The 15,423-nt window shown below is 36.6% G+C and overlaps 1 protein-coding gene across 3 annotated transcripts in view; it reads right to left on the bottom strand.

Moving 5' to 3' along the window:
* The window catches only part of LOC133652711 (3-hydroxy-3-methylglutaryl-coenzyme A reductase-like), a 44,622-nt gene extending 29,308 nt beyond the window's left edge, over positions 1-15,314 (bottom strand). For 2 of the 3 annotated variants that reach the window (XM_062051748.1, XM_062051750.1), the window contains exons 1-8: positions 15,154-15,314; positions 5,516-5,695; positions 4,559-4,670; positions 4,398-4,485; positions 4,229-4,313; positions 1,462-1,567; positions 472-578; positions 284-403 (exon numbers count right to left, since the gene is read on the bottom strand). In XM_062051748.1, coding sequence (XP_061907732.1) covers positions 284-403; positions 472-578; positions 1,462-1,567; positions 4,229-4,313; positions 4,398-4,485; positions 4,559-4,670; positions 5,516-5,680 — 783 coding nt within the window. In that variant the 5' untranslated portion in view covers positions 5,681-5,695; positions 15,154-15,314. The remainder of the gene's footprint in view (positions 1-283; positions 404-471; positions 579-1,461; positions 1,568-4,228; positions 4,314-4,397; positions 4,486-4,558; positions 4,671-5,515; positions 5,696-15,153) is intronic. The other variant, XM_062051749.1, reaches the window with a different exon arrangement.
* Between the last annotated feature and the right edge of the window lie 109 nt (positions 15,315-15,423).

Here is a 15,423-nt window from a genome sequence, read left to right as displayed (position 1 = left end):
GTAACTTACTTCACAGAGTATTATTTATTTATTTTTATTGTGATTACTTGTGGAGTATATTGGGAATAAATTGAGAACAGGAAGTGAACAAAAGTTTTAGCAACTGTTATGTAAAAGAAAAGGGGTAGGATTAAATAAGCTCTGCTTCTTCCTACTCCTTTTCGAACATGTTGAAAAGAGAAACTGGAAATTGTGATGTATCATGTTGTATGCTTGCATGTTCGAAATAAACTGAAACTCAAACTAAAAAAAAAGGAAAACAATGACAAATTAGAGGTCCTACCATGATCATCTTGACTCTCTGGGTGACAGGATTGGGTTTATTGTCTTCCTCTTCCTCGAGCACTCTGGAGAAATGGCTCAGCTGCCAAATTGGATGTCCTTCTTGACTCTCACGAGACAACTGTTGGAAGGCATCTCTGAGTCAACGAAACTGAAAACACTGAAAGGCACGAGCAATTAAACTCTTACCTCCAGCACCAGCGAGACACATGCAGGGAAGAATGTCATGAAGACAAAATAGTTGGCCAAAACAGACATGCAGCCAAAGTAGCACATTATTTCCAACTGTCGAACTCCTGCCAAATTGAAAGATTCAAAAGGCCATCAATGACATTTAAAAAAACAAATCACACTTATATAATAACTTTGTTTCTTTTACTGATGTCAACCAAAGAAGGGTTATGGCAGGGTTGTTAGTTTTGTTCGCCCGTAGAAGAGTTTAAACAAAAATGTTTAAAAAAGTAACAATGCAAGAAAAAAAGAGAAAAAATACATATTGTAGTGAAAAAATAATTACATTGTGATACTAATGACCAGCCAGGGGTGTCCAGATATTTTATTTTGCTTGTATCGGATTGATATTCGATCGATATATCAGATTAGTGCAAGCTAGACATACATAATAAGTGTTCTTAATTGACAACAGCTTCGCAAACAATAGCACACAAGCTATCTTAATTGAACAATATTGCCGTCTAAAACATGACATTTGTCATTAGAATCAAATATTAAATACAGATACTAAGTCTGCCAGGTAGTAGCCAGTAACAAACATTTCCGCATCACTCCACTTACTATGTCATGAGCTTAATGAATTATTTTGCTCACCAAGTGTTGCCAAAAAAGCAATTACCACTACACTTGAACTTAAAAACAGCATAAGTCCATTCCAGACACTAACTAATAGATGGATTAGTGTTTTTCATTCCTACCTACCATTATTCTCTGTTTGACTCATTTCATGTGATCAAACCTTTTCTAACATTCCACACTACAAAATAATACAAGTATGTATTATTAGTGCTGATATCGTATCGGTCTGGGTTAATATTCCAGTATCGGCATTGTATCAGAATAACAATGGCACCTAGCTGACCCAAAGTTCTATCTCATCAGTTTTTGACAAGGTTTGGTCACCACTGGGTTACAGCAACATATGACAAAAACAACAGACGTTACCTGACATGGTTCCCACCCCGATCACTAAGCACTCCACCAGGGCATCCAAGGTGAACGTAGGTCCCAACACAGCCATACCTCGAGCAATGTTTTCCCGAACTTCATCCTGAAAAAACATAAACAGTATATATAATAAACATATACATAGAATAGAATGTTTAAATATATATCAATATATCATAAGCCTAAAATAATGCATAAGAGGGAGTGTGAGTCTTTTGTCTAGTGGGGTAGTAATAAAGGGTGTCCTGATCCGATATTAATATTAGCAACAAAAAAAACAAGTATCGGGTTGTATCAAACTGCATGTAAAATGTCTGATATCAGCAGCGTGTTTACTTATGCAAAGATGGACAGCCAGTTAACATCTAAATGTCCTCCAAAAGCACAGAAGGTTGTTCTTTTCTTTTCTTTCAGTCAAGTCATTTACAAAAATGGGCTACTGGGGGCTGGCAGCTACACAGCAGGTAAGCACTCAAGTTAGACATACGTAATAAGTGTCCTTCAATGAACAATGTCGCAGTTTAAAACAGCACATTTGTCAATGTAATCAAGTATCAAATATTTATAGTAGCATATTACTTACACATGCACAGTCTCCAAGGCAGAAGTGTATTAGTAAGTATCCAGTAACAAATGTGTCTGCATCATTCAATTTACTGTCATGAATTTAAAGGGGAACTGCACTGTTTTTGGAATTTTGCCTATCGTTCCCAATCATTATGAGAGTCAAGAACACACTTTTTTTTTTAAACGATTTTAAAGATGATAAAAAACACTTGAAAGATGCGGCTAATGGGAGTCACCGTTGTCGCCTTTAAAACCCTCCATCAATGACACACACACACACACACACACACACACACACACACACACACACACACACACACACACACACACACACACACACACACACACACACACACACACACACACACACACACACACACACACACACACACACACACACACACACACACACACACACACACACACACACACACACACACACACACACACACACACACACACACACACACACACACACACACACACACACACACACACACACACACACACACACACACACACACACAGAAAGCGAAAGAGAATGTAGTAACAGACGCGTTCCTAACAATATGTAATATATTCAATATTTACCAAGACTGATTTATTCCACGCATAGATTTCTTTTACTACTTACTGTTAATACTTTTAGGGCTTCAACAACATGGGTATTAGAAGTATTAAGTTGCATCGGGATAGTAAATATGAATGACAAAATGTCTTTAGCACTAAACATGGACACATTGTTTCAACACTGTGAGCCATAAATATGAATGAGTAGAAAGTAGATACGACACCTTTCTGTGCTGTAATGTGCGCGATTACGTCCTTACATACCAGGGGTGGTCAAACTATAGCCTGAGGGCCACAATTGGTCCTCTTAATCCGGCCCGCCAAAAATTAAAAACAGAATTGAGCAAAATGTGTTGTGAGAATTGCCCCAACAAAACTGATACTAGACTTCTACGCACTGGTAAAAAATGTGAACAACACTGCTCCCACTAAAAGAGAATGTAAGTGTTTACCTTTTAATACCATGTTTATGTTTCTTTGATGTTCTGATATGATATTGTTGAATATGATCAAATTAGCCCATGTTTGAAAAGCCCACTCTTAGTTCCAACAGATACAATAGGATTTAATGCATCATGTGCTCGCCTGTCAAATTTCAAAAGCCAATGTGGCCCCTGAGCCAAAATGTTTGCCCACCCCTGTTATATGCTTATCATTAATATTTAGATATTACAATAAGTGTAATAACAATAATATACAATATAATAATTCTTAATAATTATTTACAAACATCTCTTTTTGAGAACTTTTCGATTTATGAATCTTCTGATCACACCGTATACGTCTCTGTGTATGAAAGCTTCATTCATTCATTTTGTGTCCCGCTCGCGAACATTTTGTGTTTGCTCTATCGAAAAGACTGAGGAAGTAACAAGTTTTAATTGTGATAACAAACTTTTCAGTAAAAATATACCAAAGCAAACTTATTTCACAGCGGAGGGGAACTACCACGCGTACCGTGAGTGGCGCCTCTTCCAAAGCAAACACGCACACCAGCCCTTTCTCTCCCTCTGTCTGCTTGTTTCTCTTTGGTAATTATGCACTGTATCGTAAGTGGATTTTACTATTTAAAATGTTTATTATTGTAGCAATTTGGTTGTTAAAGTTAAGGATTTTCATGATTTCTGATCGTTTGTGAGAGCACTATAGGGTATAGACTAGTTGGCAGAGCAGCGCATACAGGACAGTTCAGCTTGTTGTTGTTGTGGTTTGTTAATAAAGAGATAGTTGATTCATCACCACCTTGTTATGTTTGTGTGATATACAGTACTGTATAGCACTTTATATTGTCTTCAAAGTATACACACCTTTAATAAATTATGGTCGAGGCTGGAACCCATTATTCATATTTACATTGTTTATTATGGCGAAATTTGCTTCACTATACAAACTTTTAGATTTCTGAACTCTGTTCAAGAACCATCGGAGTTTGTAAATGGAGGTTCCAATGTACAATCACACCATAGCCCCTGAATCACTAGGTAGATGTTAAACCCAAGAAGTAAAGAAACTATTAGTGACTGCTGAGACGTGGAAAAGGGGTAGGACTAAATAAGCTCTCCTTCCAACTCCTTTTCGGAATGTTTAATGGTGCAGGCGTAAACAAAATCAACATGGTCATCGTTACCTGAGAACTGGAGCTGAGGGCAAACTTGGCAAGAGCAGATGCTTTAGAGAGGTCAATGAGGAGCAGGAAGAAGGGCAGTGCCTCACTGGAAGACACAGCACCACAATAAGCATCTGGAGTTTCTAATAAATAATAAACATAAGAGTACATGAAGTAAATACAAACTTACTTGAGACCAGTTAACTCTTTATCAAGGAAGTGAATGACGACTGTGCTAAATACAAAGCTGGAAAATATGGTGAAGAGACCCGCAATGCCTGCAATGGAAGAAAATGAGTTCTAGTTGGTTTGGCCATCTTCCGTCATGTGGAATATTAACAACATTTATACCTAAAATATATTTTGATCCCAACTGTCTCAAGTTCTGGAACTGGAAGTAAATGTAGACAATGGCGATGCAACGTGTGATGGTTAAGATGATGATGTCACTGCTGAGAATTTGCTGTCAAAAGAAAGTATAAAACAGGGTTTTAAAGTTACAGTGCCTGAAAAAAACATTCTCAAAATGTTTTGAATTTATTCATCTCCCACCATATTTTGCGTCACCATAGATAGAGATAGATAGATACATACATATAACTATATATGCGATTTTTGTATAATTATATAAGAATAAATTATATATATATGTATAATTTTTAAAATTAAAATAACATAATATAATGTAAAATAAATAAAAATAAATAAAAAATTGCAATTTGTATGTGAATCTTTTTTTGAGCTCCCGTAACAGAAAGCTTTGTCTTTTATTTTTATTGAAGCTAAAAAACATTTGATAAATAGTTTGTTGTCAGGACTTTCCCTCTCACTGATTTTAATTAGGAAAATATCTAATGTTTTATTTTTTGTAAAAAAAAATATAAAAAGTTGTATTTTTGTGGCAGCGCTGTGAGCAGCACAGTTACAGTATGAATAAATATTTGAGAATGAAGTGGTCATCTTTATTGTTAGCATATTTTCAGTGAATATTAAATCTGCTGCTATAGTGCAACATATATTCAAGTTCAGTAGCAGGGTTGGGATTTAATTTCATTTACTTCAGTATTTTACTGTATGTCATTTAAACCTTTTTTAATAAACATAGAAAATACCATATTTGTCTATCTCCTTATATACTGCCCTGCTGTATGTCCCCTGTGAGTGCCAGAACTATGTCATTGTGACACAATCTATTCCACCTTTAACGCTCTCACACTGAATGGGCCTCAAGGCAAGTGTGCAGAGCTTGAGTAACAGTTGTTTTTTTTGTGTGTCAATGTAGACTGCTTATCGCAGTTAGTTACTCACCTCATCTGTTTTGGGGCAGTCATAGTTCCAGCCACAGATTTGATCATTTCCAGTGAACATGTTCATGGACATCATACAGACCGTGAGGGTGACTGTGCCCACAATGACCTCCCAAGGATGCGAGGCCACCAGAAGGCCATGCATACGGAACAGACGAGTTAGCATTGTGGAAAGGACCTGCTGCAGAACAAGTACAATCTGAGAAGGGCCTTCAGTACAATTTAACATGTGCTTTTGCCAGAAAAATTGGCTTGTTTTCCTGCAATGTTAATTTGTTATTCTTCCTAGGAAAAAAGGTAACAAATCTTTTAATATATATTTTATTTTACAGGGTTTGTAAATGGACTCTTTGCATGAAATATTGAAACATGAATCTTCCCCAACATGTCTTGGTCAACTAAGGCAAATACTGCACATGTGTATTTCTCCAACAAATTACACTGTAGTGCAGTTTAACAATATAAAACATTTTGTATCACAATCCTTGTGCTCAAAGTTATCAGGGTTATCTATATCAACACTGTGCTGTTGCAGTGTTGGCGTTAACGCACTTTGTGTCTTTTTACGCATTGAAATCAGAAAGGACGCGAATTTCCGGAAGTCCGTGCGTTCCCTGGATGCGGATTTTTTATTTTATTTTTACAGCCCGTTTTTTAAAATTTTTATTTATCGATTATCGCATTCTGCCGGTGTTTTGTTTTGTTTATATTTGCCGGGTCAAATTATTATTAAATTATTATGAATTATTGGTCGACTTCAAAGTAATGCACTTACCAGTACAATTTTTTTAATTTTGATACGCCGAAAGTTTTATCAATCACAAATACTGCTTCAGCTTGCACTCTGACAACTTTACCGCGAGGGGCTGTCAAAAAGAAAGACTTCATGGTAAACACTAAGGTGAGTGTAAAGTCAACCTTTAACTTCATCCTGTGCCATGTCTCCAGTAAATTAGTTGTTTTAGTCTTTGTGAGTTCATGGAAACTTCAATTTTATCTCCCGCTGGATCGACATCGTTCGAGGATGGAGACAGGCTAGCTGTTAGCTTCAAGCTAACCAGCACCAGAGCAGACTCCTCCATCCCAAAAACATACTTTGCAGGTCAACAAACGGGGAAAATATGTGCCTTTTGAAGTGTTAATGTGCGAGGAGTGTTCAAAAGGAGTCTCTTGGAGAAGTGGCTGACAAGTTAGCAAGTGTCGCTCGCATCACCGTCATTGTTTACTGAAGCAGAGATGCTAACTGTGCATTATGATAAACGCGCAAGCGTCGCCAGGCTCTGCTTTTTATCGATAGACCTATCAGATTTAGATTTAATATTTTATTATCTATAGCAGGGGTGTCAATAGTGTGGCCCGGAGGCCATTTGTGGCCCACAGCTAATGTTTTAAAGGCCCACGGCACATTCTAGCAATACTAACAAAATAAACAAAAACATAAAAAAAGTGGAATAAAAAAAGCTTACAGGTGAAATGTAATTTAGAAAAAGATGCAATGTTGACTAATAAAACAAAGCTGTTTTTTTTTAAATTTAAAACTGTCATTGTTCAAAAAATAATATTGAATCAAAATCAATGTTTTTATGAATTATTGACCTATTCAAGGCTCCAATTACTTCATATCAAATATTCCACTTTGAAAAATATTTTTTGAGGAAGATTTTGCATATTTTGTGTGTTTGCCAAAAAAAAACAGTTTTCTTTGACAAAAAGGGCAGAAAACAAAACAAAAGAACAACAAAAAAACAACTTAGATGGATGGATCTGAACTTGATGTATTGTTTATTGTTTATTGAATGGATCCCCATTAGCTGACGCCAAGGCGACTGCTAGTCTTCCTGGGGTCCATGTAGACTCTAGAGATTTAAGCATTAAATAAATAATGTATGTATGCCCTGGCACCCCATTATCATAATTTCATGACCGAAGCAAAAAACTTTTTACACTTTTATACTGAAATGAATACACCTACAACTTATTAAATACAAATATAGAAAAAACTACTGTCAGCAGTAACATTTAGATCCATGAAGGAAATAAAGTGAATTAATGTTTAGAACTGATACATTTACATACGCATAAACATTTTCTTTTGTATTATTTTTTTAATGAATTAACGTTTATGACAACCTTTTTCCAAAACACAATATAGAATGTGAAATATAACAGGATAATGCATACATTTATCATTTGTTTTCAAAACGCTTACAAAAAAGTGGGACCCCAAAAATTTAATGTGGGACCCCATTTTTATGACTTGATGGGGTCCCTGGGACCCCATTCTGAAAATTCTTAGCGCCAACACTGTGTTGAATGTGCTCAAAGAAGTACTTCAACAGACACTAAAATGTTTCAACCAAGTTTAATTTTTATAATAAAAAAATCAACACTAGGCCTGCAGCTATCGATTAGTTTAGTAATGGACTAATCTACGATTATTATGTTCAAGTAATGGAGCAGTCGGACAAAACACACTAGTGTATTTTAGGAAAAATACCGTATTTTTCGGACAATAAGTCGCAGTTTTTTTTCAGTTTGGCCGGGGGTGCGACTTATACTCAGGAGCGACTTATGTGTGAAATTATTAACACATTACCGTAAAATATCAAATAATATTATTTAGCTCATTCACGTAAGAGACTAGACCAGGGGTCGGCAACCCGCGGCTCCGGAGCCGCATGCGGCTCTTTGACCACTCTGATGCGGCTCAGCTACATACTTGCCGACCCCCCGATTTTCCCAGGAGACTTATGGATCTCAGTATCTCTCATAGATAACTCCCAGGGAAATAATAATCCTATTTAGACTATAAATACTAGATAAAGGGCGTGCGCTGATTGCACTGCAGTAATTGTCCTCTATAGCATTTACATACAGCGTGCCAGTCCAGCCACATGATGCATGTTGTTATTAATCGCACACACAGGAGATAGCAAAGCATACTTACTCATCAGCCACACAGCTTACACTGACGGTAGCCGTATCAAACAACTTTAACATTGTTACGTTACAAATATGCGCCACACTGTGAACCCACACCAAAAAAGAATGAAAAACACATTTCTGGAGAACATCTGCACTGTAACACAACATAAACACAACACAACCATTACCCAGAATCCCATGCAGTCCTAACTCTTCCGGTCTAGATTATACACCCCGCTACCACAACCCCCCCACACATCAACCCCCCCCCCCCCCCCCTCTCCTTGCGTTGGTTGAGCGGAAGAGTTAGTGCTGCATGGGATTCTGGGTATTGGTACCGTCAGTGTAAGATGTGTATTGGTACCGTCAGTGTCAGATGTGTATTGGTACCGTCAGTGTAAGATGTGTGGTTGCTGAACTAGTACGGAAGAGTTAGTGCTGCATGGGATTCTGGGTATTGGCACCGTCAGTGTAAGATGTGTGGTTGCTGAGGTAATACGCCTTGCTGTCACTTACGTGTGGTCAAGCAGGTACACTGTTAGGGCAGACTGTAGAGGGCGGTGTCATCACGCTCTGATATTCGGGAGTCTCCCGGGGAAAATGAGAGGATTGGCAAGTATGATGCTATCAAGCGCCATTCATTCAAATCTCGCGGGCTGCACTAACATCAAATGTCCACATTAAAGTGCGTGCCGGTGCGTGTGTCGGAGACCCCTGGTTAATATAGCACAAAGCATTTAAGCTCTGTATGCAGTGTTTTTCATTTTACATTTTAAATTTTTTTTGTGGCTCCCATCACTTTCTTTAATTTGTGAAACTTGCCAAAATGGCTCTTTGAGTGGTAAAGGTTGACGACCCCTGGACTAGACGTATAAGATTTCATCGGATTTAGTGATTAGGAGTGACAGATTGTTTGGTAAATGTATAGCATGTTCTATATGTCATAGTTATTTGAATGACTCTTACCAAAATATGTTACGTTAACATACCAGGCACGTTCTCAGTTGGTTATTTATGCGTCATATAACGTACACTTATTCAGCCTGTTGTTCACTATTCTTTATTTTAAATTGCCTTTTAAATGTCTATTCTTGGTGTTGGGTTTCATCAAATAAATTTCCCCAAAAAATGTGACTTATACTCCAGTGCGACTTATTTGTTTTTTTCCTTCTTTATTATGCATTTTCGGCCGGTGCGACTTATACTCTGAAAAATACGGTAGTTGAAATACGCAACAATTTTCTGCTTGCCAAGCCTTTGTTCTTTCTTATTTTTTCTATAAATGCACATTATCAACATAGTACCATTGCACTTTTTGTGTGCATGAATAAAAATAAATTAAATAAAAACTCCGCAGCTCACCACCAGACAGTACCACAACACATACATAAACCGCTCTCATGTCTATCCTATTGCACCATGCAGAAACTATGTCCGCGTATTTAAAATTCTGTGTACTTCATGCAGTCCGGATGTGATATATTTTAATCGTTACACTAATGTAACGATTAATCGAAGCAACAGAAGATAAATCAAAGGTTTGTTTTAATTGAATCTATTTAATCAAAAAAGTATTTAATTGTTGCAGCCCTGAACAACATGTTTATAAAAGTTTAGATAGGGGTATGACTAGAAATAGGCACCAAATCCTGTACTTTTTTTGACACAGACTAAATTTCTCCGGTCCAAGCGGGCACCGGTTCACATTAAGTCCAACGGTGCCGTGTTACGGTACTTGGCTTGCGCATGACGTCGCGTCCTGTGGCAAACACCATCTCTAACTAGGGATGTAGCGATACACAATATTAATAACCACGGTAAAACTACAGACGGTTAGATTACTGTTTTACATTAAAATTATCGGAAAAACCTGATTAATAACTGCACTTTAATACATTCACAGACTACCTAGTTAGCTTAAATGCTAACATGAAAACAAGAGACGTTAACGTCTTTCCCCATTAATAAACAACATATCTCAAATCCAAATTTGTATAAAACACTGCTGTTTGAACAACCAAGATATTTAATTGTGTACATTGAAGCGGTGCTTTTTTACTAGAAAGGGATCATTCTATACTCAAGAGCAGGCCTGGGCAATTATTTTGACTCGGGGGCCAAATTTAGAGGAAAAAAATGTGTCTGGGGGCCGGTGTATCTGATTTTTAGGAACACTAATACAAAACCTCACAATAATGTCTGAATGCTAAAAAAGTTATGACAGACCGCCTTAAAAAAACGGAATGGAATTTAAAAATTTTTTTTACTGAATGAGACACCCAGAATGCACATGAAAATAAAGAATATGGGATCTACAATATTAACTATGAATGATAAAACATTGAATATTGACAACATATGAACGTCACACCCCTTCCCCATATTTTACAATCAAGCGAAACACAAAAAAATGCAACAGCGAAATATGAACGCGAAGGGTAAAAAAAAACAACAACAACACACCAATCTCAAATATCTGATACATCACTAAGCTTTAGAACTTTGTTGTAAAAATCTCCTTCCGCATTTCAGGCTGGCCGCTCTTGAAAAACTATGTGGAAACGCTTCCCACCCACCCTACTTGGTGCCTCGTCTGAGCTGCTGTGATTTAAATGACCATAGTAACTAATTAGATTACCATAGTAACTAGTATATCATGCAAAAGCTCAAATTCCAACCATTGAAATACTTTGTATAGTTCAAGACTTACGGTCATTAGAAAACATCAATGCACATCATAATGGCAGCTACAGTTTCCATCTTGAAGATCTAAAAAAATTATTTGGGAATGTCTATATTTTTGTTATTTGCTGATGTATATATTTTATATGCTGTTTTTTATTTAATTAATTTATTAGAGACTATTTTATGCTTTATTTACCTTTTTTTATTATTATTATTTTATTTACTATTATTATTATTTCCACATGTAAGCATAAATAATTGATCATATTAGTACATTGTTTGATTTCTTTGCTTAATGCATTCCATAATTTAATTCCACATACTGATATACTGAAGGTCTTAAGTGTTGTACGTGCGTACAAATGTTTTAAATTACATTTCTCTCTAAGATGATTTTTCTCCTCTTTTTTTGAGAAGAATTGTTGTATATTCTTGGGTAGCAGGTTATAGTTTGCTTTGTTTATAATTTTAGCTGTTTGCAAATTCACTATGTCGTGGAATTTCAGTATCTTTGATTCAATAAATAAAGGATTTGTGTGTTCTCTATATCCAACATTATATATTATTCTAACTGATCTTTTTTGTAACACCGTTAATGAATGAAGTGTACTTTTGTAATTATTTCCCCATATTTCTACACAATAACTCAGATATGTAACACTAGTGAACAGTAGAGAATATGAAGTGATTTTTTGTCTAGAACATATTTTGCTTTATTCATTATTGACGTGTTTCTTGCTACTTTATGTTGTATATTTTTTACTTGAGATTTCCAGTTCAATTTATCATCAATCATTATACCTAGAAATTTGGTTTCATTTACTCTTTCAATTTCTATTCCGTCTACTTGTATTTGTGTTTGACTTTCTCTTATACTACCAAATAGCATTATTTTAGTTTTACTGAGATTCAAAGATAGACTATTATTTGTATTATCTTCTGTGTGTTCTCTCCTGAACAAAACACTGTTGTATCATCCGCAAATAATACTAACTTTAAATCTTTTGTAACTTTACAAATGTCATTTATCTAGACATTGAATAATTTAGGTCCTATATTGATCCCTTAGGTACACCACAGGATATATTTAGCGATGTAGACGAAACCACCACATTAATATTAAAGACATGGTTAACATTCTTAGTGCTAAAGATATTCCCCTCTCCTTGTATCCCTTCTCCCAGCTCCACCGTCTCGCCGAGTGCCAGCAAGAGTCATGAGTACTTGTCAACTCGACTCCTCAACTGGAGATAACTTTCTAGGTAAAGACTGATCTCCAAAATAATATCTCAGCATCCAGTAACCATGGTTAACAGATCACAACCATTTAATACAAATGTATCTCCCTTAGCACCTCACCATGGGGAAGGATGTATTCATATGCCTTCACCAGCACCTGCATTAAACATGCAGAGAGTTACACAAGGTAGGGACTGATCTCTGTATACACTACACCCATAATTTCAAACCCTACTTTACGATTGAGCTGAAGTTCTGACTATTATGACCTGTACTTCCCCGCTCCTCACTCCCTCTCATGGGCTACAAAACCCCTTCCTCCTTCCAAGACGTGCTTGACGTATAAGAACGTCCATGATTGGTTGGTTGTTTACTATGATGAGTCATGATTGCTTAAGATTAGGCCAATCAGAGGCAAGATAGGGCGGGTCATCGAACCAGGAAGTGAAATCACAACAGACATCCCAAATGACGACGAGAGAGTCGTAGAAGAGAAGAGGGAATATTCAAGCGGGCAATTTATATATTAAACTAGTGTAAGATGGCAGAGGGATCCTCTTCTTTAGATTTTACTTCTTTTTATAGATGTAGATGACGTCCAGGAAACCCACAATGCGTCTACGTGGCCCACTTGTCATCCATTACTTTCGGTCTCCCCTAGGGGGGGGGTTACCCACATATGCGGTCCTTCCAAGGTTTCTCATAGTCATTCACATCGACATCCCACTGGGGTGAGTTTCCCTTGCCCTTATGTGGGCTCTGTACCGAGGATGTTGTTGTGGCTTGTGCAGCCCTTTGAGACACTTGTGATTTAGGGCTATACAAATAAACATTGATTGAGTGATTGATTTGGATAAATGTATGCGTCTGTATAAAACATTAATTTGAGTTGTTTACCATGTAAGCCCAAATCCAAACTGTTCTCGAGTTGCCATTTTTGGCACGAGAAATGCTGCCAAAAATGTATTATTTGCACAGCTATGTTATTTATTTTACATAGAAATAATATGTTTCCATTTTATTTATGTTATGTAATTTTGTGCTACTTAAACAGTTTATTTTCTGTGCTGTTAATACCCATCTTGACTAACTGGGTAAATAAAAGTGCCGCTGACTGTTTACAGCACAGCTGTCATGGCAACTCATCAGGGTTCCTGTTCTGTAACCGTGTACACTGTTTGTTTGTCTAATCTTGAACGGGTTTGTGCTGAAAACAAAGTTTCAGTGTACTTGTGCAATGACAATAAAGACCGGTTCAAAAAGGAGATTGCGCTTCTCAATGTGATTCAAGATGGAGTGCCAAACCCAAAAAAAAAAGTAATCCAGTAAATGTTTCAAAAATGTTTGAAAAGGTAGCACATCCCAAAATTAAGACTAGTAGGACAAAATACTCACATTTCACTTGATTTATTGCTCACATCAAAAAAGAGGAACGCTTACGCGTTTCGGCACGTGGCTTTCGTCAGAGCGTTTAAGGCAATAAAGACCTACCTACCTACTCACTCCAATTTCACTGAATTTCGCTCAAAAATGAATATTTTTATATGTATACTTTCACCGGAAAATATATCGAGATATATATCAAATATAGAGTTTAAGTAAAAATATATCGAGATATACTTTTTCATCCATATCACCCAGCCCTAGCTAATATAGACACTTACATCATGTGTTGCCTTCATTATATCACTTATATAAGGCTTTTATTTTTTTGTGGCTCCAGACAGATTTTTTGTTTGTATTTTTGTTCCAATATGGCTATTTCAACATTTTGGGTTGCCGACCCCTGGGATTAATTGAGGCGAGATAATAAATATATATATTTTTTTATTGATTTGATAAATGAATGCAGGGTCTCTGCAGGTTTCAACAAGCCACATTTAACACTTCTAAGACCATAATGAATACAATTTAAGACCCATTACACATCGATACAGGCAAAAATGTACAAAAGACTTGAAGGACAATTGAAGGCATTATTTAAATATTGTATATTCATATATTAAATTATGTGAATTTATCCACAGCTCTTTCACACTGGAACACAAAATGCTTAACCCAACTAAAAAAAAAAACAACAGAAACCTCTCTGTTGTGAACCTAGACTTGTTTGGAAGACAGAATAAAAAAATTGCCAAACGTTATAGCAATATTTCAAAGCGAGACTGAAGTTTATGCATGTTATAAATAAAAGTAACGTCAACAGATTATTAAGACCTTTCAAAATCGTATTTAAGACCTTTTATGGGATTTTACGATAATTTAGATATTTTAAGGCCTTAAATTCAAATGATTGGATTTAACACCTTTTTTTATACTTTTTAAAACTCTGCGGATACCCTGTGAATTGTTGCAGCCCTAACAATTATTTTGTCACCTATAACACAAAGCTGACACAAAGTTTTGTCTTTAAATATATGTCTGTTTTGAAATAAATAAAAAAAATATATGCTTGTTTTTAATAAATAAGTTTGGACACCTCTGCCCTAAAGTACTCTTACCTGACTACAATTTAAGATACCCACCTGTGCAAAAATTAACCAAAATATAATATACATACATTTGCAAAATTTGTTGACAATTTGTCAACATTTTGTAGTTTTAATTCAATTAAGCACAAGATAAAAACCTGTGTACCTTTTAATTTGCACATCAGATGAATCACCACGAAGCACTTAACAAGAAAGATGACAATACTGTATGTAGTTAGTAGCACCTTCCCTTCAAAGGCGTTTAACATTGTGTGTGATAGCGTCAGCTAGGCTAGAAAGGCCCGTGAGAGTGACTTACCTGTGAGGATGAAGAGGGTGAAATGTGAGGGAGGTTTGATGATAAAGGCTGCTGGCGTCATGCAGGGAACGAGTGGGTTGGCTTGAACCTTTCCAACGTCACTGGCGTCCACACAAGTTGAGCGGATTCTACAATTAAGCGAGCACACATGGAACCATGGCACGCTACTACATCATACGAGGCTTCGGCCAATCACAGCGCTCGACCAGCGTCGGTGACGATTGTGCCACGCCCCGTTTCCTAGGAATCGGCTGTAGGGGGCGTGGCCAG

The sequence above is a fragment of the Entelurus aequoreus genome, linkage group LG06, assembly GCF_033978785.1.
Source record: "Entelurus aequoreus isolate RoL-2023_Sb linkage group LG06, RoL_Eaeq_v1.1, whole genome shotgun sequence".
Taxonomy (NCBI): Eukaryota; Metazoa; Chordata; class Actinopteri; order Syngnathiformes; family Syngnathidae; genus Entelurus; species Entelurus aequoreus.
Note: the sequence above shows the minus strand (reverse complement) of the source record. Positions and strands in the feature narration are given on the sequence as shown.